Genomic DNA, 27,473 nt, shown 5'->3' with positions numbered 1-27,473 from the left:
AAATTGCGGTTTAGTCATTAAGCAGCCTATATTTACAGCTTTATCAGGGAACTGAATAACCAATTTCCAAGATGGAGCTTCCTTGTACAGATCTGGGAGGAAGCCTCATACAGCATCTGGGTATCACATGACCTCATTCTCCTCATAAGAAATGCTTTTGTTATGATCTCTAAAATGACAAATTTGGAACCAGGTTGGGGTGACTGAATTTCTTGAAATTATGTGTATGATACAGAGCATGAATTAATTGCATTACTCAGTATGGATTAATTGTGCTACTGAGTATGGACTCATTCCACACTAAAGTGCTTTGCTAATGCATCAGATTCCTAAGACAAATTGTGAATGAAGAATGCTTAAGCAAGAATAAGCGATTTCTCAGCTATCTCCCTCATATATTCATATATATTTTAAAACTATGGAATAAAAAAATTCAGTATGGATTTAGGTTTTATGATAATATTCTTTTTCTGTGTAATTTCAAGATCTAAATGTGAGAAAGTTAAGCTTAAATTGATAAACTTATGTTGCCATTTCTTAGTGGAAGAAATGTGAAATTTCAGTTGAATAAATAGAAAATAACTGCTTCCAAGGTCATGACAGATTCAACAGTGTCTGAGAAAAGTCCCAAGTGAAAGGCTCAAAGTCACATTCCCCAGGAAGCAAAGCGCATGTGGACAATACTTATAAACCATAGTCTGAAATCCACTTACTCTCTATGCAGCAATTATCAACTCAGACATCCACCTGCCTCTGGCTGCAAGTGCTGGTATCCGGGTGCATGCTTGGTATTTGCGGTTCCAATGCAAAGAGCCAGATAACAACTGGACCTTGCTCACATTACAATTTCTACAGTACCTCTTTTCTAGTCATATAAGCTCAAGCATTAGTGAACTTGGAGATCTCTCAAACCTACAATCTAGTTAAGAAATAGAGAAAAACCACAAAATAACTATAGTGCTCCATTTAAAATGAACTATTTTCTTAATCCAAGAAAACACTATTCCTTTATGAACACATTTTGCAAGTAAAATAATAAAGATGAAGAGACCCAAATGTGTGAGGAAGTTGCATTTTCTTTTTGGCTGAGGTTTTACCGTTGTCTTGACCTGAGCTCATATGATCCTCCTGCCTCAGCCTCCTCAGAGTTGGGGCTGCAGGTGCTCATCATCCAGCCAGCTAGACAGTTAGAGACTCAGCACTAAGTGGTCACTTGCTAGCAAGAGTATTAAATTTAAAGATAACACAGTTATAAACAATGTGCCTACATTCTCTCAAGTGCCTGTGTGAGGTGATGTATGGCATATTTAAAAGTGGTCTGAAATTCAGTGTCTGAGATTGAGCACTGGGTACATGGAATTTCCTACCAATTTACTTTTTTAATTAAAAAAATTCTAAATAAGAAAAAATGGGGGGGGGACACAATGCCCTACTTTCAGCAGTTAAGCCACAGATTATTGTTAAAGGAATGGTGTTTGATGGTAGTCATTTATTGTCAATAGAAAACTTACACCATAGTGTAACTGAACCTAGGGCCTCCTAAGACAGGCTAGGCAAGTGCTTACACTATAGTGTACACTTTACTTCTGGCCTAGTTTTCTGAGCCAGGGTCTTGCTAAGTTGTTTGGGTTATCCTCAAGTGATATCCTTCTGTCTCAGTCTCCAGAGAAGACAAGATTATATGAGCTACTCACTAGGTTTTTAATGACCACTTAGTCAATACATTTCACAAACAGATTTGTTTGGTTAGATATATCATATCAAATTATCATTCAATTATTTTAATCCAGTTTCTCATAAAGGACCAGTAAAACAAGGGGTATGCTTAGGAAAAGAAATTCAAATTTAGTAAAAATCAATGTGCAATAAATATACTTACACTGATGATAGTTACATAGAGCATTAAACAAACTAGCCCAAAACGAACATGGCAAACAGTTTTTTTTTCCTTCCCCTTTATCCATGCGAGGCAGATTCTATGTTATGGCATAACAAAGATCACTGTAGAGCACGACTATCAAATGCTTCACATATTAGTATTTCATTTCCTGGAAGAATGAGTTGAGTTTTAAATGTGGCGAGTCACACTTTAATCCCAGCACCAGGGAGGCAGCAGTACATAGCCTGATCCCATCTGTACTAACAAGTAAGAGCTTATTCACACTAGTGACCAGGATTCTTTTGTGAAGCTAAAAGCGAGGGGATAGAAAAATGTCAGTTCCTTTGTTTACTTCCTACAATTAAACTCTGAGAAGCTCATTAGAGAAAACTCAGCTTCCGGGGCCGAGAAGATGGCTCATTTAAGTGTTTGTTAGACAAGCATAACAAGGTCCTGAGTTTGGGTCCCCGGCATGCATCTAAGAGCTTGACAGCACTCACCTGCCTACACACACACACACACACACACACACACACACACACACACACCTGCATATGTAATAAGCAAACAAATTAAAGAAAAATCTGTTTAACTTACCTGTCTTCATCAGACAAACCATTCAAAACTGCTGGTGTTTGAATTACTGGCAAACAAGTCAATCAGTCATACTTAGCAGTAAGCTATACGCTACTGAATTCTAGAAAACTGTATGGACTTCTCTATCATGTATATTTTTATATGGGCATCTTTTAAAAACTAGATATTCTTTGTTAAAATATTAAGATAATTTAAATGTGCTAAAATATAGATTAATGTGTCTAAAAAGAAGTATATTTAAAAAAAGTTTTCTTTTTGTTCAACAGGGTTTCACTATATAGCACTGGCTGGTCTAGGACTCACTCTGTAGACCAGGCTGGCCTTGAACATAGAAATCTGCCTGCTTCTGCCTTCCAGGTGCTGAAACTAAGGTGTTCAACCACTATGCCTAGTTGCAAACAGTTTCTCTTGGAGGGGTACTGCAGACAACACAGAGCCTCACACATGCCAAGAACACCATCTGTCCCGTTCTTAACCCTGAGCATTTCTATTAAAAATGTATCTTCAATACAAGTCAGTATGATTTACTAATCTATAGTTGTCAATAAACAAAGTAGATTAAGACTGGCTTTGTTTTAAATCCCCATATACTTGTAGTTAATTTTCTATGCTCGACTGCCAAGGCTGTAACTTCAGTGCTAAGTAAACACCTAAAAAGGGCCCCAACTTTCTGAAAGTTTCAGTTACACATTTAAGAGTCACACTATCATTATCCCATTTACATTACTAACTCCCCCAAATTCCAATAAATGGCAAACAGTAGCCAATCTCTGACCAATGTGACAGATATCTTTAGGATATTTGCTCTAAGGCTGACTTTCAATAGGACCCCAGCCAGGTATGGTTGTATGCCTGCAGTTCAAGTACCTGGGAGGATGAGATGGGGTGCTGAAGGTCAGCCTGGGCATCAAAGGTAGATCAAATGTAGCCAGCATGGGCTATATAGTGATGCAGTGTCTCAGAGAACAAAATGAAAACCCTTGTATTCCTACGGACAAGCTACCTTCAGGAAAGGGTGTCTTTTCCATAGGATCCTCAGCTTAATGCTTGCCACACATGTAAAGTAGTGTAGCATAGGCGTGCCAATTCCAGATTTCAATTCTGTTGAGACTAAATGCTCTATGCCTGTCATCCTCATCTTTAAAATGGGAACAAAATATTGCAGCATTTTTCAAGAAGTGAGTGATAGCAAGCATTGGCAGACACAAAGCACTTAAGAGTTGGCTTTTAAACTCACATTTTATTTAGTATTCTCTAGGCTGGATTTTTCTATCTTCTCTAGATGGTATTTTACCCTTACTTATAGAGTGCTGCTTTATAAGCTATCTCAGGTCTACTTTTGACTTAAACTCCAGGGAAAATGCACTCTAGCCTCCTCATAAAGAATTCAAAGAAGGGGGAAGAGCCATGTAGTCATGAAAGAACCAACATGGCCTTCAACAAGACTCTGAAAGACCCCACATAGGAAGTAGAGCATGGAGGTATTTTCATAGTATTTAATAGGAATTCACAAAGACGAATTTTTGTGGCAGTCACTCTTCCTCACAAACTGAGTTTGTTCATTTACTTGCTGGTATCATAAAATTTAATGTTTTTGAGGCCATTTTTTCCAAAGTCATTTAAAAATCAATACATATGTCCTTCTCCTAATTTAGTTGAGGTATTTGTAGTAACTAATCTATATGACAATTGTTCTGAAAACATGTATAAAACTCGTAGGCTACAAAATGGATATCCCCACTAGTAAAATCACTCTCAGCATTAAAAAATAGTGTGTCAAAATGTAGTGTGTTTAACTAGGAAGTATCATACTTATTTCAACTGTTTCTAAAATAACATGGCATCACTTTAAGAGAAATACTGTTTTTCCAAAATAGCGGGATTGTCACCTCTCCCCATGGTTTATAATGTAAGTATTAACACCATGACATCACTAGAAAGAAAAGGAAACATACAAGGGATAAACTATAGTTTCTTTTTATATCAAAATGTACTCTTGAAAATGTGTTTGGCACAGTGCTAAATCATATATAGTTAATACTAAATATTGCAGGATACAATAAAACCCTGGACTTGTTTACACCCTCTTATGGGAATGAAAATAATAGATACCAATTATTCAGAAGTCAGCCTGTACAAACTGTATAAACAATATTTTATGTTTTGCTTCGAAAACCAATGATATAATAAATTTTACATAAAAGACTGTAAAATAATATAAATGGATTTAAACAGATCTTTACAATAATAAATTCAAATGGAAACAGACAAGTAACAAAGAGAAGTAAAAAAATTTATTGCAGTATTCGCTCCACCAGATTGCCTGGGGATCCCTTTTCTTGTATTGTTTTCAGGGTGACCTAATACAACAAAATCTACATTTACAAAAACTCCTTCTGCAGATAGGTCATAGATACTGCATGCTTTTTTTTTCTCAACAGAATAAATTATATATCCAGGAGATTCTGCCATTTTACAGCCTGGAGAAAACAATGCTTCCCTGGAAACTGGGCTAAGCTAAAGAAAGCCATCCGCTGCTAGGTTCAACTCCAAGAACACTTTATTAAGAACATTAACAGACTAATTTCCAACATTCACTTGTTTATTTTTTAAACAGAAAGTTTTTTCCAAGATATAAACAATTTTGTTAAACTATAGTACAGTGGGAGTAAAAACGAACCGAGAGACGTTTCTGCTGCACAACAGCGAAGGGAGCTCCCACAAAAATGTCTGCCCAACATTCCTTCCTTTGTTCCTGCATCCCAGGTTCCACTCTTCAAAAAACTTTTTTTTTTTTGCCAGAATGTTGATATTTCAAGTTTTTTGCCTTTTAAAAAAATTCCTGTAAATTTGGCTGAATGTACAAATTCATTAGCTGGAAGTCCCATCCTTGGCGGCATACAGGGATCGTAAAGTCTGAACAACTTTATTAGTCAGCTTATTAGCACTCGTTAGAGCAATTTTTTTGTAAATAATGTCTGACTCTTTAATAGTGTCTACCCAAGGCACCAGTTTGCGGCCATCTCGGCGCTTAGCCTCCGTCCAGGAGCCACTGTAGGAGCCTGCCATCCACTGAACACTGAAGCCACTGCTGGTTTTCTGTACTACTCTTGCAATTTGTGGTCGATCTTTGTACTTTGGACAGCAAATAGCGATGACATCCATGACGTCAACACTTTCATTCATCTGTGCTGCCAACTCCGTAGAGTCTGAATTTCGTTTTGACCTTCTCAATGACTAAAACATTGGGAGGGGGGAAAAAAGACCAAGTGTTACACAAAAGAATTTTAGTGAAATTATTGTTTTTATTGCTTTTAATCCCTTGACGCCGGGAGTTGGGATTTCCCAGCACACTTCCATTGCCGGCAATGAGACGCACCGTGACCGCCAGCGCCAAGGGGTTAACATATACTTGTAAAACCATATAGCTTTTAATTTGTACCCGTGTCTTTACTCTTGATATATAAAATTATATATACATATAAACCATAAAGCTACATAAAACTTAGCAACAATAAAAAGGATAGCACACATTAATACAATTGAAAAAATTATTAACCCTTTTGCTGGATAAATCTCATTTCTGTTTTTTTATTATCTTTTATGTTAAACTTTCTACAAAAGGATGTATAAATGGTTAAGTAGAGAATCTCTATCTACAAAATGTTTTTTTTGTAAGTATTACATTACTTGGTGTACATTTAATAGACTGACACATATAAGCACATAAAAATCATTTTACGTAATACGCTGGGAAATACGCTGACTCCTCCTCCGCCTCACCCCTGAAGCGCCTCCTCCTCTATCCTCCCCATCACTTTCATCGTCTTCTGTCTCTGCTGCTGTGTTATTTTTAGGGCTGCCTCCTCCAAGTAGCGAGGTAATTGCTTTGTTCCGAGCATTTGTGCTAGCTGACACCTCTCCTTCTTCTTCTTCTTCATCAGGGTCTAGATGTTCCATGAGAAGTTTAAACTAAAAAAAGATTGAGAGTTTTAAGTAAATATTTTAAACATTACCATCAAATTCTTAGATGTTTTCTATGGCAGTCGTTCAGAGAGAGTAAAAAGAGACCATGGCTACTGTGCAAATCAGGGATTGGGAGTATTTTCTGTAAGGAGGCAAAATGACAAGCAATGTATCTGGGGTTGGTGGCCATATGGTCCCTGCCATAATTACAACTCCCACTGTTGTATGAAAGCATATAGACCGAATATGGCTGTTTCATTAAAATTTTAGGCAACTGGGTAGATTTGGTTCAAGACCCTTGTTTATTAAGAGGTGTGTCCAAGTCATCAAGCATTTAGGCAATAAGTATTGACAGACTATTGACTGTCTCAGTGCTGGAATTAAAGGCATGTACTGCCACAACGCAGGATTTTCTTTATTCTAGAACACTTTTGTTTTGGGATGGTAGTTTTTGAGACAAGGTCTTAAAAACCTGCTTGGAACTTGCTATACAGCCTAGGTTGTTCTTGAATTTACAATCCTCCTACCTCAGGCTCCTACGTGCTGGAGTTATAGGAAATACGCCACCAAGCCTGGATCTTTAAAGACATTTTAAAAAGGTGCACTTACTTATTTGTGTCACACACGCACAGCATCCAAGCATGTATGCAAGAAAAGCTGGGTGTGGTGGTACACACCTTTAATCTGAGCACCTAGGTAGGCTACAAAGGCATGTGATCCCTGAGAGTTCAAGGATAGCCCAGTATACATAGCAAGTTCCAGAACAGCCAGGACTACACAGAGAGATACCACTGAGAGAGAGGGAGAGATAGACAGACAGAGAGAATGAATATGAATGGAATGAATACAAGAAACAATTAGTAGCATGAAAGGAGACCAACAAAATGGCCATGAAATGTGAGAAATATAAGAGGAAGCTATTCATGGTTTTAACTTCTAAGACTATAAGCCATGTAACTGTTGAATAATCTGTTACTTGCTACAATAATTAGTAGATTGTTTACGAAGATAATGGAGCTATACTGCAGGGGTGCAATGGGAATGATAACCCTGACAGCCTGGGACACTGACTTTTTTTTAGTGCATCTCAGTTTGGTACTCACGTCTAGATACTGCCTTACTATGCTCCTCTTCACATCCTCCGTCAGTTTGGAGTTAGCCATGTCACTTCGCAGGAAGTCCAGTGTTTGTTTGGGATGGAAATGAACCCCTGTTTTTCGATTAATGGCTTTATCATACACTTTTGCAGATTCAGATGGAGAATATTTCTGAATTTTACTGTGTTGGAAATACAAAACCAGAGTTTTAAAAAAGTTCAGGTATGTTCTTTAACTGATTCTAATTCTTTCTTACTTAGTAATGACTCAAGTTTTAAATTATACAAATTTCAACCAATGAAAAGAGAAAAGAAAAAGCAAATATTAATATGAAGTTCTTTTGTTTTCATCAATGTCTATACTGATAGGGATGGAAAAAGATACGTGGCTCTTAGGAAGGAGCAGATCTGGAGAAACCCAATTACAAGTAAAAGTCATAATTTTAATGAAATTAGTTGCCCATGTCGTATTTCTACAGTGTGACTACAGTAATAAGGCAGCTTTCTTGCAATTGATTCCATTTAACTGTTTTGCCTGCTAACTTTTAATTCTTTTCTGCAAAAACAAATTTTAACATTTATTTGGGCACTTTTGCTGGTATGTGTGTTTACTTCAGCATTGGTGGAGGCCAGAGGACAATTTAAAGGAGTCATTTCTCTTCTTTCACTGTATGGGTCCTGTAGATTGAGTGTGGCTGGCCAGGCTTGCGTGTAAGCACTTTTATGCACAGAGTCATCTCACTGATCTTACTTCCTGTTTTACGTTTATTTAGTTATTACTATCTTGTGTATGTGTGTGTACATGCATGCCAAAGCACACATGTAGATGTCAGAGGGTAACTTGTGGGAGTCAGTTCTCTTTCCATCATGTTGGTTCTGGGGATGGACCTTTCATTGTCAGGCTCAGAGGTAAGTACCTCTTTATCCACTGAGCTATCCTAGCAGCCCCGAATTTTGACTTTTGCTTATTTACTGTCCACATGGTAACCAGAAAAAACTGCTTGTAAACCTGTTTCAGACTTTTAGTAACTGCTTAAAACTCTTTCCAGCTCCTTACCAATATCCCAGGTTGTCACAATGTTTCAAATTAGTTACCAATATCCAAGTATTTCTCTTAAACACTTAGATTTCTAGGGCTGGCAGCAGAGCTCAGGGAATACCTTGCACACTGCAAACAAGGCTCTGGCTTCATTTCTGGTGCTGTATTAAGACAGAGGGGCTGGATTCTTAGCACTTTTTGAAAACAGTGGGAGCTACGGCTTCATAGTGTAACCTCTCCTGTGATGAAAGCTGACAAATGAGAAATGTGCCTTATTGGTGTTAGAGATAGAACCCAGGGCTTTACACATGCAAACTACATGCTCCGTCACGAAGCTAAAGTTCAACAGTTACAGAAATGTTCATCTTCACATTAAAATGCCTTTTACATGAAAAATACTGTGTTGGCTGGTTTTGTGTCAACCTGACATAAGCCAGAGTCATTGGAAAAGTCATAGGAGGAAGCTTAAACTGAGAAAATCCCTCCAGAAGATCCATCTGTAGGTAAGTCCATTAGGCATTTTCTTAAGTTAGTCACTGATGTGGGAGGGTCCAGCCCATTGTGGGCTGTCCCTGGATGGGTGGTCCTGGGTCCCATAAGAAAGCAGACTGATCAAGCTATGAGCAGCAAACCAGTAAGCAACACCCTCCATGTCTCTGCATCAGCTCCAGTCTCCAGGTTCCTGCCTTGCTAGACTTCCTCAATGATGAACAGTAGTGTGGAAGAAGCCAAATAAACCTTTCTTCCAGCTGCTTTCGTCATGGTGTTTCATCACAGCAATAGTAACCCTAACTAAGACATATACTCTTTCCATTTGGTTGCTGATATTAATATTTGGCTTGGTGATTTTAAAAAGTATTTCTAAAATTTATATGTGGAATATGTGTTGTGCCTGCTGGCGCCAGAAAAAGCTGCCAGATTTGGAGATGGAGATACTTTGTGAGTGCTAGGAACTGAAGTTGAATCTTCTGTAAGAAGAGTAAGTGTTCTTAATCCCTAAGTTATCTTTCTAGCCCCTACGTGGTTATACTGTTTTTTTAAAAAATCCAAGGTTATGACTGTGAAGTGCTCTGAATCCCCTCAATGACTTCAGACAACACTATGTATCTTTACTTCACAAAGCCTATTTGGGATCCTATTAAGAATTCTAATGTAGTCAGTCTACATTTACTCCTATCAAAAAAGCACTTCACAACTGATAATTTGTGATATATTTTAAAAACAGACTGATATTCTAATAAAGCATTTCAATGGAAATCAATAAAATTAATAAGTCCTTTAAATCTTGAATGCACTGAGTAAAGTATGCTTTCCCTTCTTTTAGTATTGTAAAAAAAACCCAAAATAATGGTTTACAACAAAGAATACACAGCAATAAAACGACCCAAATCTGACCTCGCACCCACCTGTCCTGCAGGTTCATATGGTGCATGTCTTAACGTACTCTGAACAGAGTCTGTTTTTTTTTTTTCTTATTGCTTATGTAAGCTTACCTATCAGAAAATCCACAGAGATTCTTCAAATGTTGTTTTAACATAAGGAGTAATAAAATACCCTGGGAAACATTTGCAAATTCAATTAAAGGGGCTGAATTTTCTGGTAAACATTTCATCACTGAATTTATATCATCTTCTGAGTCTGAATCTGAATCCGAATCTACCCGCTTCCGAGACTTCCGAGGCCTGGCAACTTCTTCTTCACTCTCACTGGACTCGTTTTCTTTAGTAGGGGATGTTTTTCTCTCTTTCCTTTTGTCCTTTACCATAGACTGAAAGAAAAGAGGAAATTGTTCTCTTTCAAAAACAATAAAAACAAAATGCCGCTAACAAATGTAAGTATCCTCTATCTAACAGCTGCCAAAAGCTTCCTTTAGTAAGTAGTTGATAAGCCACTGACTTTCTATTAGCAACAAGAGATGTAAGCCTTAAGGAAAAGTTAGTCCTAAGACTAAATGATATTCAGCACCCACCCTACCTCCCCCATCCAAACAAGTTCTCTACAGCACTGAAAGAGAAATGACTTTCTCCAACGAAAGCAATGAGCTGGCTTAGTTATAAAAATATGACTTGCCACACATGCAAGCCAGTGCAGAATAACAACAGCACCTATACTTTAAGTGAGATTCTGATGGGCTTAAACAGCCCAATATCCATCAAATTATCCCTTTCAAGAGTTTTTATCAAGATAATATGCAACTTTTCACTTTCTTTGAAAGAGCTAATTAACAGTAGTGGAGGTCACAGAGAGAGAACCAAATTATAAGGCAATTATTAAAAATTTTAACTGTTGAGAAAGAATAGGAGACACACTTCTAAGTACATCCTTAAAAAATATGATAAAGAGATCATGACAGCTAAAACTGCTAGGAAATTACTAATTTCTCAAACTTTTTTGTGCACACTCATGCCAACTGTTAGAACAGATGCAGGGTGAGCTTTGGACTATGTAGCTGTAATAAGCTCAGGTAAAACCAGCACCTCTGGTCTGTGGTCCACAGAGATGGGTACTCCTTTGATTTCTTTAGGTTTCTAAGATAATTTCTCTCAGTTACTAGTTTCATTAGGCTGAGTTTTGAGTACTACAACTTTGTAAAATAAGATATAACTGGATTAGCAGGCATATAAAACTACTTCATTCAAGTTTAAAGAATGTATCATGCCTAATGCTATACCAGGTACTTTTATAATTAATTATATTCCTACTTCTGAGTCATGACAAAAAAGACAAACTTCATAAGAAATTTAGTAGAACTTTGAGGTACACATGCCAGCTCCAATAAGATGCTTGTGTTGAAGGATAAGGACATCAACAATTTGTTTCATTTCCACTTACACACCAGATATATGCCTATCCATACCTTTTTATGTGCAGCGTTATGACCTATTATAACACCAGAAAATTTACAAGAATAGTAATGGACTCATTACTATTGGGGTTCAAGTAGACACAGGAATGAATGAAAGAATGAATGAATGAAAACACTGTCACTTCTTAAAGTGAGACAAAAAAGTGGGATGACTTCTCAACAGAACAGCTGAAATATATGTAGAAAGTACCTAGAAACGTATGTAAAAATGGTTTTAGATCTGAATAGAAACAAAATAGCAACTCACTTCTCCCAACTCAAGTACAGCCAGATTTCAATAAGTTCATCTAAAGAAATTTTATAAACTTATAGAAAGAATAATGAGAAACAAAACAATAGAAACAGTGAGCTTGCACTTGGGCAGATGCATTTAAGAACAGCAATGTGCCGGTGTGGTGGTGCATGCCTTTAATCCCAACACTGGTAGACAGAGGCAGGTAGATCTCTTGAGTTTGAGGCCAACTTGGTTTTCAGCATGAGTTCTGGGACAGTCAGGGCTACACAGAAACAATCTGCTGTGAAAAAAACAAAACAAAACAAAACAAATTGATTAGCAACACGTGTCACTCACCTCCTTGAATGACTGTAACAGGTTACTCCCAGAAACAGAGAGGGTAATGTCTATGTGATGCATTATAAACAATGGCTCTTCCTGAGTCTGGTATGGAAAACAGGCTAGATTGTCTGCTATGTACAAGAGCATAGTCACTTCTGTTTTCTGCAAATTTTAAAAGAAGGTACACACGTTTAGTGGTAAGCTAGAAACCCACCCAAAGAACTTTTAGAAAAAATATCACAGGGCATTTTCACCTTATTTAGTATTGGAGAGAGATAAAGAGAAGTACAAAAGGTGAAAGACAAAGGAGGGAGTGAGAAGAAAACAAGCAAAGAGTCAGAAAGTAGACAACATGTAACAAGACAGAGACACTTCAGTAGGTTTCATAATGACCTCACCATACTACTGCAAGAAAAGGTAAAGTTTTTAAGTACAGCTAAGTAAAAAAATCTTTCGTTTTCTTATAGATTATATGAGACCTTTATGATAGATACATACTGTACCAGAAACTACACAGATGAAAACATAGTATTAGTCATGGTCTTCTAAAAGTTTAACACAAATGGCGATCATACAGTTACATACAGTTAATTTTCATCCTCTAAAAAAAGTATATGTAACAGACTATTAATATGTGGATTAACCCACACCTGATCATGCACTGATGAACTTGGTAGCGAACACCTTTAATCCCAGCACTGGGAGGCAGAGGCAGGAGGAGTTCTGTGACTTCAGGGTCAGCCTGATGTATGTGGTGATTTCTGGAATACCTAGAGCTACACAGTGAGGCCTGTCTCAAAAAACCAAAACCAAGCAAACCTAAAAGCTATGAAATACACAAAATCCAAGAGAAGTCACAGTTGACATTGTTGTTGTCTTTACACAGAAACCTAGGCTGCGACATGATGGGATGTGACCTAGCACCAGGGAGGCCGAGGCAGGAAGATCACTTGAGCTAAGGTGTTTAAGACCAGCCTAGGGAACACAGTGAGACACACACCCCAAATAAATAAGGAAGCAAAAAGGAAGATAGGTTATTTAAATTTATTTTTGAGATTCTAAAGAAAATCATAAAATTAGTAACCAAGGCAGTTATTTATAGATCTTCACCACTAAGCTTACTTACTTTCTGAGTCTTAACTTGGAAATTATTAACTTTCCTTTTTCTTTTTAAAATCTTCATGCATGCTCTGTGCATGCCTGAAGTGTATGAGGGGCAGATGACAACTGTGTGGCAGATGACAATTGTGAGTCTCTCTTTCTGCCTCTAGAGAGGTCCTAGGAATTTGATTCAGGTTGTCAGACATGCACAACAAAAGCTTTACCTGCTGAGCCACCTGACTAGCCCCTTTTGTTCTTTTCTTTTTCAGATTTATTTTACTTTAGGAGAATGGGTGTTTTGGCTGCATGTATATATGTGCCTGTGTGTGCCTGGCTCATTAGATCCCCTAGACCATGACTTGTGAATGATTGTGAGCTGCCATTTGGGTGTTGGGAATTGAGACCAGGTCCTCTGCATATAAGGGCTCTTAACCACTGAGACATCTCTCCAGTCCATTTCCTCTTTTTTATCTTTTCTTTGGCTACTGCCCAAAAGCTTAAGCTTGTCCTGATTTTCTGGGCTAGCCAGTACTGAAGCACACACCTTCATTCCCGGAACTCTAGGAGGCAGAGGAAAAGTATCAAAGTGAGTTTCAGGACAGCCAGGCCTACATAGTGAGACCCTATCTCTAAAAGCCAAGAGTTTCTGTCTGCCCAATAGAGCTGCAAAGCTGCATGCAGAGTCTCCTGTCGAGCCTTCCGGCTATCTTGGACCTAACTCCAAGGCTCGCTCTCCTCTTCTCAATCTCCTTCCTTCTAGCAGCTGCATGAGAACACAGTTTACCTGCCTACTGTTTTCTTCTCAAATCCTACAGAAATGGTGACCAAATGTCAAAACCCAAACCAAATTAGTAATTAAAACTATGTTATTTTCTCCTATCTACTCTCTCTACATCCAAATAACATAAAACATAACAGAAGCAACAAGAGCTCATAAGAGATGCAATAAATTTACTACTAATAAGAGACTCTCTTTTATTTTTACTTTGTTTCTTTTTAAAAAGATTTAATTTTTATGTGTGAGACTGTTTTGCCTGCTTGTACGTATGTCCACTATGTGCACGCTCGATACTCGGAAGCCAGAAGAGTGTGTTTAACTCCCTGAAACTGGAGTTATAGGTGGCTGTCAGCATCTTCATGGGTGCTGGGAACTGAACCCAGGTACTCTGCTAGAACATCAAGTACTCTTAATCACTCTCTAAGTCCTCAATCTATTTGTAAAGTTGTATACTGCTGTCTAAATATGAGGAAATACAGAACATGGAACTCCACTCCACCTTAAAAAAAAAAAAAAAATTCCTCTCTCCCTTCTCTGACCTCTTCTCTGACTGGCCTAAAATACTAGCATGTGGACTAGGCCAGCCTTGACCTTATGCTGATGACCATGGCCCTGCCTCTGAAGGCTGGCATCACTGGCATGAGCTACTACACCAAGCTTGCCTATCAGGTATTTTTTGTTTGTTGTGTGTTTTGTGTTTCAAGCCAGGGTTTCTCTGTGTAGCACTGGCTGTCCTGTACTTGCCGTCTCCCAGAGAGCCGCCTGACCCCGCCTCAACAAGCGCTGAGGTTGCAGGCGTGCGCCACACTGCCCAGCTACACCTATCAATCATAATACCATAATTTATACACTATTTTTCCCCACGTGTGAAAATTTCAGAACTGGGAAATCAAAATCCTAATAGTTCCTTTAGCGACAGCCACGTTATTTTCTCAGGTCCTCAGGACAAAAATATTCCAGTTATTTACTGTCTATTCTCACACAGTCTCAATTTATCCCTTCCCTACAATTATTTCTTCTTTGTTCTCCCTATACCGATTTTTTTTTTCTACTGTAGCCATAACAGATCACTTCCTATGACCTGTATTGTGAACACAATGCTGGAAAACCTGTGTTCCTAAAATGTTCTCTGCACATGCTGCCCATCATTTTGCTTAAACATTTTCGCAGTGTTCCAATGCTTGCAGCTGCCTCTGCTGTCTATTTGCGGTGCTCAAAAAGATTCGTTTGGTGATCTGCATACAGTACCCCCATCCTCCTCTACTCCATGTAGTGGATTTAAGGCATCTCATCTCTATAGGCCTTTGGTGACTTGTTCTTTTCCTGACATCCTGATAGGATGTGTACCTTTTCTGAAACCCTGTGTTGGAGGCCATCAGTGTAAAGCTGTGTGAGAGCTAGATTTCCAGTGTTAAAGGCTGTGATAATATAACACTCAAGTCAAATTATCAGAGATTATGCACTGAAATCACAGGAATGAGCCCCAGCTCAGCAAGGACTGGAGAAATCCCAATAGAAATCTTATTCAATATATGCTAACCATAATCATTATTTATTTTCCTAATTTGTATTTTTTCCTCTAAAACTGTAAATAAGCCCTTTGTAGGCAAAGTACCACATCATACCATCCACAGTCTTAGTAGTGTCATATGCAGTAAAAGCTGTACATAATATAGTGAGGATGATGAGGAAAATGTCAGGCATTTCTGAAATACAAACTTGGGACATTTATTTACCATGTCACATACAAATTTTTTTCATGTAGTACTTTAAAGAGAACACATGTAGTAAGGTATCCATGCTCTGGTAATTAAAATTTTAATTTACTATAAAACTGTCGAGTGATTAAAATATGAAAGATGTTCACATTGTTTATTTACAAGCTTCTATATAGAGAGGTAGTCCGTGTGCTCTACACAGACAGGTAGGTGTTACAGCTGTTATTACTATTTTATCTGGCAATGTTTTATACAATGGCTGGTACTGTAACAGGTACTAAAGAAGTATTTGTATAAAATAAATGAGTATGGGGCTGGAGAGATGGTTCAGAGGTTAAGAGCACTGGCTGCTCTTCCAGAGGTCATGAGTTCAATTCCCAGCAACCACATGGTGGCTCACAACCATCTATACTGAGATCTGGTGCCCTCTTCTGGCCTGCAGGTGTACATGCAGGCAGAACACTGTAAACATAATAAATAATGAATCTTAAAAAAAAAAAAAAAGAAAAAAAAGAAACCCTACAAAATAAATGAATATATAAAAAAATAAACCTAAAGAAGAGGGTTTTTTGCTTTCTTGACTAGTATGTTAACTTGTAAGTACATAAAAGTGTAATTTTCTTCATGAAGAAAACAAACACAAAAAACTTAGCAGCTAAAAATCTGTATTATTTTTAAGCCAGGTATTGATGCACGTCTTTAATCCCAGCATTTGGGAGGCAGAAGCAGGTGGATCTCCAGGTTTGAGGCCAGCCTGGTCTACACAGTGAGTTCCAGGAAAACCAGGGCTACACAGAGAAACCCTGTCTTGAAAAACCAAACCAAACCAACCAAAATCCTCTATTATTCTCTCATAATATTTAAGTCCCATAGAATGAAAGAAATAATCTTACGTATGTATACATGTATATATGGAATCTATTCCCAAAGTGACAGTTTGAACGCTGCAGTCAACTTTTGCCTACAAGAAACTGTTACTGCACTGGTGAGACAGTTTGGTAGATAGAGAGGCTTGCTGCCTTTCCTAATGACTTAAGTGCAATTCCTGGGATCCACGGTGGAAGAAGAGAAGTGACTCTCATAAGCTCTCCTCTATTTCCACACCCACAATGTGGCAACCCCCCTCAAAAAAAAAAAAAAAAATCAAAACTCCATAAAATAAATAATTAAATGTAAAAAAGTTAAGGAAAAAAGGTGATAAATTCCCAAGATATTCAGTATAGAAATAGAATTATATTTTATTCCTCAATACATTTTCTCATGTAAAATGCCCCCTTTGATTGTGACCATAAACTTTATAAGTAACTAGTAGAAGTTAAGGACACACTTAATATAGTCAATGACATTTATGAAAATGGTACTATTTTAAGTCATGGCTCCTTTAGCCACAGTTTCTAGGCCATTTATCTTTTCATGATAATAAAGTTTATGCTTACTGCTGTGTCATCAAAGAGGTTGAGTAAAGAAATAAGAAAGGCGCGTCTGTGTTGGCGATTCCCGCGGATCATGGAGTAAAGGTGTGAGCACAAAGCACTAGATGACTCGTCTTGTCTGAAGCCCCTTACAGGGTCTTTTAGGCATGTGTTGATTGCCTGCTGTACCTGGTAAGACATCTTCATGCCAGCCACTGCTTTCATCTGAAATTAATAAAGGCCTCTTTTGCGTTAGGGATAATGGATAATGAATAATGGATAAAGTATACCCTGAACAATACATCTAAAGCTAACTTCATTTGGTTTTCCTTATTCAAAGTAACAAAAAAATTACAGAAGGAAGTACTGCAATAATAGAGATCATCTATTGCAACCCCATCACTCTACACATACAAAAACAGACAACCAACCAACCAACCAACCAACAACAAAACAAAACAAAACAAAAAACAAGGTCTAGAAGTCACTGCTACCCAAAGTTCATATAGGTTCTACAATGCATGATTCCTAAGTCCTAATGTGCTGGGCTTCTTGGATTGTTTCCCTGGCACAATCTCAGAATAAATACCCTGGGGAATAAACTTGGTTATAAATTAAGAAAAATATTAAGCAAATGATTCTAAAATAAAGACCTAGAGGAAGTAGTGGTTTATTAAAACAATACATTCTGATAAACTATTAAAAGCACTTACATGAATGAATCCTGCATATTTTTTGTCTATTTCCACAAGCTGCTGATCAGCCTTGTTCCGCATAGCAGGTTCTGGATCTGTGCCCATGGCAATTAAATATGGAACACACTGGTAGAAAAAAAAAAAAAAAAAAAGAGGGCTTTATAAGACATTATAGCAGTAAAACTATATGCATCTCAACATGTCAAGCTTGTACATCAGAAATATAAAAATGTAGCAGTATAGATTTTCCTATGATTGCTATGTTTTAGTGTCCTTTTAAAAGCTCCCTTGATCACCTCCCGAGGGAGGAGCAGCCTTACCAGGCCACAAAGAAAGACAATGCAGCCAGTCCTGATGAGACCTGAGAGGCTAGGGTCAGAGGAAAGGGGAGGAGGACTTCCCCTATCAGTGGACTTGGAAAGGGGCATGGGAGAAGATGAGGAAGGGGGCTATAGCTGGGATACAAAGTGAATGAACTGTAATTAATAAAAAAATAAATAGGTGGGATTGGGAGGGAATAAAGGAGGGGGCTATAGCTGGGACACAAAATGAATAACCTGTAATTAATAAAAGAATAAAAATCTAATTAAAAAAATAAAGGAGCTGGCAAAAAGTTAGTTTTTCTTTGACTTAACTTAAAGCAAGGAAACACCAATTCCAACACAAATTTAAAATTATTTATAGGTTCCAGGTTAAAACTATCCATATAGGTGGCTCAATGGACAGGTTAATGGCTGTCAAGCCTGAGGACTCAAGTTTGATCAGAATCCATATGGTGGAAAAAGAATACCAAGTTCTGCAAGTTGTCCTCTGACAGACTCATATTCTCTACCTACCTGCCTACACACACACACACACACACACACACACACACACACACACACACACACTTCCTTTACCCACCAAACTGTCTTGTGGGTCCTGTCTCTGAATGTTTAAAAAAAAAAGGTGAAAGTCTCAATATGCTGCTCTATGTAGTAAAGTGATTTTAGCATCTGAGTGACAAAATAAAGAATATTTGTATTTGTGCTGTTAAGTAGACATTTAGATATATATTAGAAAATATCGGAAAAATTCATTTTCTTACATATCAGTGTGCATTAGAATAAGCTCTATGGAAGAGAAAGAAATAAACAACATTCTTTGGCAGTTTCGTAGCCTGTGGCCTTCCCATGACCATTTGACATTAGTTAATACGTCAGGAGAGAAAGACAGTTTTCAGGACCAGTAAACATTTTACGACATTATTTTTCATCTTTGTCATGCGAGGGTCAAATACATGACTTGAATATCTGAATATCATAGGCAAGCATTCTACTACTGAGTTACAAACCTGGCCCTTTATGCTATCATTTCAACTGTTCTGCGAAGTTCTTATAGCTGATGTTACTCCAATTTAAAATGAAAAATACAACTCAGATAACAGAATATCCTTTTTTTTGTGTTGGAGCAAAGCTTTACCCTATTTAGCTTACTACACTCCTAAATCTATTTAATTCCATTGATATTGCATATTGTCGACTGTCAGGGATCGAAGTAAAATTGGATTACAATGAATTTTATGAATGCTATGAGAAAAAAGAACATTTTCTATTGTTAGAGACTTTAAGTTTAACATAGAACCTTATAGATATATAGGTATTTTGTATCAATGGCAACATCACAGATTATCCAAAGTTCAGGAAGGCAAGGCAGGAGGATACTTAAACTCGTAAGTTGAGGACAGCCTGGGCAATGTTATAAGACTAACTCTTAGCAAAAGGAGGAGGAAAGAATAAGGGGAGGGAAAAGAAAAGTAGTAGCAGTAGTTTACAACACACATTTTACAAAGCAGAATAAAGAGTGACTGGTTTTCATCACGGGGTCATCAGTTACACTAGCTGCCAGTGAGGACTGCTATTATAAAACTCGCTTACCTGAACTGGGTGAATAAGACCTTGGTTTAGAGTCAGTGCAATCACATTTAGGGCAAAATGTCGAACACTTGACTGGGTGTGGAAAAAGGCCTCAAGCACCTGTTTCAGGTAAAGCTGCATGATGGAGCTACTCATCCCCGAGGAAACATCACCCATTTCTTTTAAGTCTTCCTGTTTTGCAACTTTCTTCCCTACAAAAGAGGTCAAACACATGTTACAATCATATTAACTTTGCTTACTACTCCTGACTGAGTCTACAACTCAAACCCACAAAATGGTACAGTTCATGGTCAAGCTCAACCTTTTTTCCTCAATTGTGTTAGAGGCTCTTTGAGAATTTATTAAGAACTGTAATCCTGCCTCTTCCTGGAAAGTGCTAATACTTGTAGACACCTAAAATTTTATAACTACTTTAGAGAGGTAGCTTAATAACTACTACTTAAACGAATCCTGTCATCCTTTCTAGGATGAGGAATGCACCTATCTGAAGTAAAGAAGAACATCCTAACTACCCTGTCAAGTAACAGCCATGTTTTCACTTACAGTCTCTGTCTGCTTGCTGCATTCGTGTATCTTCTTCTTGTAGGTAAGTCTGGAGGTTTTTTAACACTTGTATTTTCAAATTCACTGAGGAGTTCTTATCAGATAAAATATTATTATACAGATTCTTCACTTCTTGCTCAAACATTAGACTTGGATGCTGTATAAAGGCAAATCCTAAGAGAAAGGGGGAAATGTCTTTAGATATTCCTACTAAAGGTGAATATAACACAATGAAAATGTCAAATTATACAAAGAGCTCCTTATTTCAAAACTTTAAAACTTAAAATGACTGGAAGAATATGCGGGTGGCCTTACCTAGAGAAGCAATACAGCAGGTACTTCTTTCCCCATGAATTAAAAACAAGAAATTGCATTTCAAAGGAGAATTTCACACAAGAGGAAACCTTGAGGAGGGAGCAGGGCCTAGTGGCTAGGGGAGTGGATTAGGAGTCAGGAGTCTTGGGTTCTATTCCTGGCTCCACCACTGACTTGTAGTGTGACCTTGGGTGAGTCACACAATCTCTCTTTGCCTCAATTCTCCATCTGTAAAATGGGGACAATAATATTTACCGCCCGCCTACCTCAGAGGGATGTTGTCAGGACTTAAGATGTAATGTCTGCAAACATTTCCCTAATAGAAGGTACTACAGTGACAATGTAAAAATATTGAAATATATCCACTGATGAAGCAGAATTTAAAATAGAGCTAAAAAATTATCTTCCTAATTCTTTCTCAAATGGCCCTAAATTGAGGCCTTGATGCTAACTTATAACCACTAATTAATAAGTAGCAAAATGAAGTTATTATTAATGTACATCAGATAAATGTTTAATAAAAATTAAGACTCTTGATGACAGCAAGCATTATTAATACCCAAACCAAATCAGACAAAGTAGACAGTGATCAGGCAACTGGTCCAAGGTCACACAGGGTAATCATGTCCCACGTAACTTCTTATTGACTGTTCTACAGTGCTGTTTTTCTTAAATTAAAACTTCACTTATTGCTCTCTGAAACATCTGTAATACCACTGACTATGACATTCCATAAAACTTATTATCTACACTTAACATTTAAAGATATACACAAAGGTGAATTACACCACAAATTCTCCGGGAGATGATGTTACTGTTTGTACACTTAAGTACTTTTGTTTTCTCTTCTGGTTTGACAGAAGACTTCACTAGGCAGTCCTGGCTGTTCTGGGAATCACTATGAAGACCAGGCTGGGTCAAACTCAGAAATCCACCTGCCTCTCTGCCTCCCGAGTGCAGAGATTAAAAGCGTGCACAACCACACCTGGCTTATAAGTAATTAATGAAAGGAATAAGGAAGAATAATGCAACTATCTTTAAGTATTTATAAATACTGTCACATGATTTAATAGGGTTTGGATAACTCAGAATTCTTACCACTCACTTTTTTCCCAAATACTAATGTCAGTGACTACTCATGAATGCTAAATTACAAATCTTGACAATGCTATTAAAATACTTCTAAATAAATTAAGTTACTGAGTATTTTTATACTCAGTATATGTTCTTGTCTTTTATAAATAAGAAAAAATTTTATTACAGGCCTAAGGCATGAGTTCTAGATTTTGTTTTTTAAAAAAAGAATATTTAATTCAGGCACTTTAATACTTTCTTGTACCTAATTCTCTATACTCCAATTCATTTCCAGGAAAGCTGTACAGAGATACTTGCAAAACATGTTTTTATTACACCAGTGCTTCTGGAAAATTAATATGGACCAGGTATGTATCCCAACTGTTCCTGTAAGTAACAACACATTTGCAATGGAAAAAAACAATTCTAAGAAGTGCAAATTGCACAAAACTTTCAACATGTCCTTAGTCTTACAGTGCTTCAGTGAGCATTCTTAACGTAACTCTAGGAAGCGGGGAACAGTATTGCTATCTCCACTTTACTAACAATGAAACTGATGGAAGGAGAAGTGGCTTGATCAAAGTCACCTTGAAAGGCCACAGGCTGACGCAGGAACAGAATCCAGCTGTTCGTTTTAAACCCCAATGCTTCACTCTCCACAGCAGGTCATACAGCCAACAGAAACATGTCTAAATAAGCCACAACTTAGATTCACAATGGTCAAAAAGCTTACTCCACTCCTCAAAGACCTAAAAACTACTAAGAAATTTAGACTTAACTTACCTAGACCAATGATGGCTTTTGTTTGTACTTCTTCATCTGAGTGTTTCGTAAAATACATCAATAGCTCAAGTACTTTATCCTTTATGTTAACCTGCGGAGGGCATATTAAAGGTATTCAAGAAGAATACTCAATGCAAAGGTAAGTTTTCAAGTATGTGTTAAAGAATTACTTCTAAGGATGTGGTTATCTCCTGCCAACCTGCAGGATCTAGGGATAAAAGTCAGGTAGTGAGTCTTCTGTGCAAGTAGAAGCCCTCAATTTACCAGCCCTCAATTCTTAACTATTAGGAGAGAAAAAGCCTAAAAGAAAACAGTGACAATTTTCATGTGGACTCTGCTATGGCTGTAGTCAGCTGCAGAGCACTGGCCTGGTATAAATGCAAGGCACTAGGTTTGATTCACAACAATGGAAGAGTAAAAAAAAAAAAAAAAAAAAAAATCCATTTATTTTATTTAATTAATTTATTGAAGCTTATTAAACTTTTATTTGTATGCATATTGTGTGTGCTTTGTACTTGTGGAGGCCAGAAGTGGGTGTCAGATCCCTTCAAACTGGAATTACATAAGGCTGTGAGCTACCATGTGGGTGCTGGGAACCGAAACCAGGTCCTCTGGAAGAGCAGACAGTGCTTTTAACTGCTGAGCCATCTTTCCAGTCTCTCTATTTATTTTAGAATAGTGGCATTTGATGTGATAGTCTATGACATGTGCAACAGCCTGTTGTTCTAAATAGTGGGTCTATGTTAAGGAACTGATAAAATTGGTTGTGGAAACTCCAAATCTGTCACAGACCAGTAAGAAACTACTCACAGATCAACAGGAAGTCTAGACAATGACTTTGGACTAGCCCTCATTCCAAAATTCTCAGTAAAGTATTCGAACGCTACCTTCTTCCAAGATCATTATAGTGATTCTTAGCTCAGGGCCACATAAGTGTGTTCTACAGCAAACCAGGTAATACTATGATCTTTACCTTACTGTTGCCTTTAAAATCTTCCAGATCAAAATCAAAATGCCGACAGAGTGCTCCAACAGTGAAGAGGGACCTAAGAAGCGCTGGTTTATTTGTTAAAAGTGAAGTGTTATTTGGGTCTTCTTGGTGCTGACTTTTTAATTTTGAAATGGCACCTAGTAAAGATAAATACTAGTTATTTACAGTAACCTTTTTATCGCTGAATTATGTTTAAACAATTACTAATAAAATACAATTAGTTTTTATTAACAGTTTAAGGTATTGAATAAGTTTATAGTGTGTGTGTGTGTGTGTGTGTGTGTGTGTGTGTTTTCCCCCAAGACAGGGTTTCTCTGTGTAGCCTGCCTGTCCTGGAACAAGTTCTGTAGACCAGGCTGGCCATCAACTCCTGCCTCTGTCTCCAAGTGCTGGTACTAAAGGAGTGCACCACCATCTGGCTTGTGCGTACTCTTTAGAGCTAAAATAATGTAACCAAAAAAAAATTTTTTTTACTTTACTTAGGGGCCAGAAAGTTTACAGAGATACTTTTTTTTTTTTTTTAAAACAGAGATACTTTTAAACTAATGAGAATACAAATAACCCCAGAAAAATCCTGAGTGTGGACAAGACACACTTATTTCCTTATTGCTCTCCCTTATCAGATGTATTAATGATGTGGATGCACTTGAAGAAGTTAACAACTTGAAAGCTCAGGCACTGAACTTACCATAGTATCTATTGAAACAGGCCCACACAAATTTAAAATTTTGTGTCACTTTATTTACAACAGCCCCAAGACAGCTCACACAATGCTGTACTACCTAAAAGATAGAGAAAATGTTACTTTAAGAAAAACAAAACAAAACAACAAAAACCAAAACAAGGATGAAATATATGCATATTTTTTCCTTCTTATATATTTGTCTTGAAATGTAATAAAAGATCTTGGGATTTAATATTATATACCAATATTTTACAAATCATCACTTATGTACTACATACTAAAATACAGAGATGGTTAACTACTCACAGTCATGCCATATTTGATGATTAGCTTCATCAGATCTTCTTCAATAGTGGCAAGGAAAGTTTCACTTGGGTGTTCCATTAGTGGCACAACTAACTCAAGGATTTTTGCAACATTGCAGATAACCATGAAGTCATTTTGTGTCTGTAAGGATAAAATTAATGCTATCTTAAAAAGAAACTATGCCCTCCCAGCACCCTGTGTAGGAAAAGAGCAGCATCTGAGAGACCATTAGGAGTCTACATTTTAGCTCTCACACTAATTTACTATGTGACCGTGGGGCACTTACTAATGTTAAAGCTACTAATTTAAAAAAATTTGGGGTTTCATTTATGATTGTTTGCTTGATGTATGTCCGTGTACTATGTTGCTTGCAGCCAGTGCTCTTAAGTGTATTTTTCCCTAAAACAAAATGCAAGTCAATTCTAAACAAAATATTTAATTTTACCCAGTGTTTTGCAATGTCAAGAACATTTCTAGTAGGAACTGTCCAACGATTGGACAGAGACCAAAAGACGCTGTTGAACAACCCACAATACAAACAACAGATCTTACCAAGAGTGAATTATCCAGCTTTGTCAATAGGAGTTAGAAATCATGTGTTAAATATATTTTATTTAATAACTGTAGTTTTTACCCCAGAACTAGATAAAAGGCTTCTTAATTTTATCCTTACAGATTTTTCTTTGATTAAAAAAAGAAACCTAAGCACATGAAGACTCTTTTGATTTGATTTACTTTGTTATGTGTATCAGCAGTTTGCTTGTATGTATGTATGTATGTATGTATGTACCATGTGTACGTTTAGTGCCCATGGATGTCAGAAGAGGACATGGGATACCCTGGAACTGGACTAATCTACAGATGGCTGTGAACCACCATGTGGGCACTGGGAACTGAACCTGGGTCCTCTGGAAGAGCAGCCAGTACTCTTAACCACTGAGCATCTCTGCGGTAGCACAATAGTCTTTCTCCTACTTATTCTACAGTCAAGTTATTTCTCTCTCTAAAAACAACATTATTAGCTTCTTTGGGGTTGGGGATAAAAAAAACTAAGTTTTTTTTTTTTTTTTTATGTATGTCTTTAATCCAGTGAAGTCAAAGATAACTGGTATTTGTTTTTGGGAAAATTATTTTACTTGCTAAAACTTTCCTATACCACATCTATTTTTATTTTTGGGAGATGTATAAGATTTCAACATAAAAATTTAAAAGAAAGGTATGATGAATACTTTAAAAACAACAAACTCCTGGAGACACTGTCTTTCCATGGAGCCTTGGCTGTCCCGGAACTTTCTATGTAGATCAGGCTGGCCTTGAATTCAGAGATTTGCCTGCTTCTGCCTCCAGAGTGTTGTGATAAAAGGCACCTATCACTATGCCTGGTTAATACCTAAAATGTTAAAATTATTCAAAGAATTTTCAGACTTAAAAGGCACACAATTTAAAAAAAATAAAATAAAAGTTATATGAACACTCAATTTCTAAAACTGAATGTTGAGTTCAAATAGTAAATATCACACAAAAAAGAAAAAACAAAACAAAACAAACAAAAACCACTTAACTTTCTTGGAAGTGAAGTTACAAGGAATTGTTCCTTGACACCTGTGAGATTACCAAAGGGTACAAAACAAATGATTCCAATAGTCAGGGCTTTTCAAAAGGGCTAAAGATCATATCCAATGCTCCCAATCAAATAAAAAAATTAAACCAAGCTCATGAAGAAGAAATCAAAAACAACAAAAAAATTGGCTGGTGTGGTGGAGCAGGCCTGTAATCCCAGTACTCAGGGAGGCAGAGTCAGGCATATCTCCATGAGTTCGAGGACAGCCAGGCCTAGAAAGGGAGTCCAGGACAGTCAAGGTTACACAGAGAAACCCCATCTCGAAAAACCAAAACAACAACAACCCCCCCCAAATTTCCTCAGTGTTCCAGTAAGTCCATCCCTAAGAATCTAAGTCCATCCCTAAGAATCTGTACAATAAAATAAATGCAATAATGTTTTTAAGCGTACGTCAAGAGAATTATAATATACATTATATTCCAGACTCTAGAGGGAGAAAATGGCAGTGAATTACAATGCTGGGACTGAGGAGCTATGTGACAAGGGGTAAGCTATTTGTATTCACTATACTTTAATTTCCTTTTCTTTAAAAGGAAGAATAAATAGTGCTTGACAAACTTAATGAGATAATACATATAAAATTCTTCAAACTGTCTGATTATAGTGTTTTACAGATGTGAGTTAACTATTAGCTACAGATTATATATGAAGCTAAGTTATTTCTGGATCCTAAGGTGGAATTAGTTTCTTTTTTTTTTATGTCACTTTATTATTTTATTAAGTTTTTAAAAGAAAAATCACAATGCAGAGCATTAAGTTTCATTCTGTCATTTGCTAACAAAATTTGTTTCAGTAGAACCCATTCCCTCCATCTTCCTGTTCTCCTTAGTACCCTCTTCCACACAGCCTCCTTTCCACCTTGACATCTCATATGCCCTATTTCCCTCTATCCTCTTCCTTAGCTCATCTGTTTCCTTCTCTTGATCTCCTATATAGAAAGGAAATGCAAACAGCCTTGAAGCAAACCAACAAGTGAATAGATAATTTTAAAATGACATCTATATGCAATAGAATTTTATCCAGTTGTAAATAGATGAAATTTTCAGAAAAATAAAAACCATGTGGAGTATTATAATAATCCCGATAACTCAGATTCAGAAAGACAAAAACATTCTTTCTCCCATGAGCCCTAGCTTATGTTTCTTAGCATGTATATAAGCTGGAATGTGTACAGATAGGCTAAGCAAGTCTATACCTAGGACTAGAAAGGTGTCAAGGGCTTCCTACACACAGGTACATTTGTGTGCATGTACATGTGGCAAGTCTACTAGTATGTTACATATATTAAATACGATGTCTGCAAAGCTGTAAGCTGACCATTTAGGTCCTTTATTCTTGTTTGTCCAGTTACATACATTCCAAAATAGAAATAGTGGAACAGAAGGGAACATTGTTCTTTTTCTTGGATTGAGGGGGAAATCCTGTTTTGAGTTCTAAAAACCTTATTTTAAAGAACAGAGACCTTTCAGGGTTGGGTAATGGCAGGCAAGTGAAGGGGACTGGTCATGGGGGACCATTTATGTTTTTTTCTTATTC

At 37.2% G+C, this 27,473-nt stretch overlaps 1 protein-coding gene across 2 annotated transcripts in view; it reads right to left on the bottom strand.

Moving 5' to 3' along the window:
* Positions 1-4,748: 4,748 nt before the first annotated feature.
* The window catches only part of Nipbl (NIPBL cohesin loading factor), a 169,056-nt gene continuing 146,331 nt past the window's right edge, over positions 4,749-27,473 (bottom strand). The window contains exons 35-47 of one of the 2 annotated variants that reach the window (XM_060380491.1): positions 24,317-24,457; positions 24,014-24,107; positions 23,308-23,462; positions 22,335-22,425; positions 20,163-20,336; positions 19,620-19,810; positions 17,722-17,829; positions 17,033-17,233; positions 12,015-12,161; positions 10,071-10,345; positions 7,546-7,720; positions 6,260-6,448; positions 4,749-5,713 (exon numbers count right to left, since the gene is read on the bottom strand). In XM_060380491.1, coding sequence (XP_060236474.1) covers positions 5,348-5,713; positions 6,260-6,448; positions 7,546-7,720; positions 10,071-10,345; positions 12,015-12,161; positions 17,033-17,233; positions 17,722-17,829; positions 19,620-19,810; positions 20,163-20,336; positions 22,335-22,425; positions 23,308-23,462; positions 24,014-24,107; positions 24,317-24,457 — 2,307 coding nt within the window. In that variant the 3' untranslated portion in view covers positions 4,749-5,347. Of the gene's footprint in view, positions 5,714-6,218; positions 6,449-7,545; positions 7,721-10,070; positions 10,346-12,014; positions 12,162-17,032; positions 17,234-17,721; positions 17,830-19,619; positions 19,811-20,162; positions 20,337-22,334; positions 22,426-23,307; positions 23,463-24,013; positions 24,108-24,316; positions 24,458-27,473 lie in introns of both variants that reach the window. The other variant, XM_060380492.1, reaches the window with a different exon arrangement.

This window comes from Meriones unguiculatus, chromosome 3 (genome assembly GCF_030254825.1).
Source record: "Meriones unguiculatus strain TT.TT164.6M chromosome 3, Bangor_MerUng_6.1, whole genome shotgun sequence".
Taxonomy (NCBI): Eukaryota; Metazoa; Chordata; class Mammalia; order Rodentia; family Muridae; genus Meriones; species Meriones unguiculatus.
Note: the sequence above shows the minus strand (reverse complement) of the source record. Positions and strands in the feature narration are given on the sequence as shown.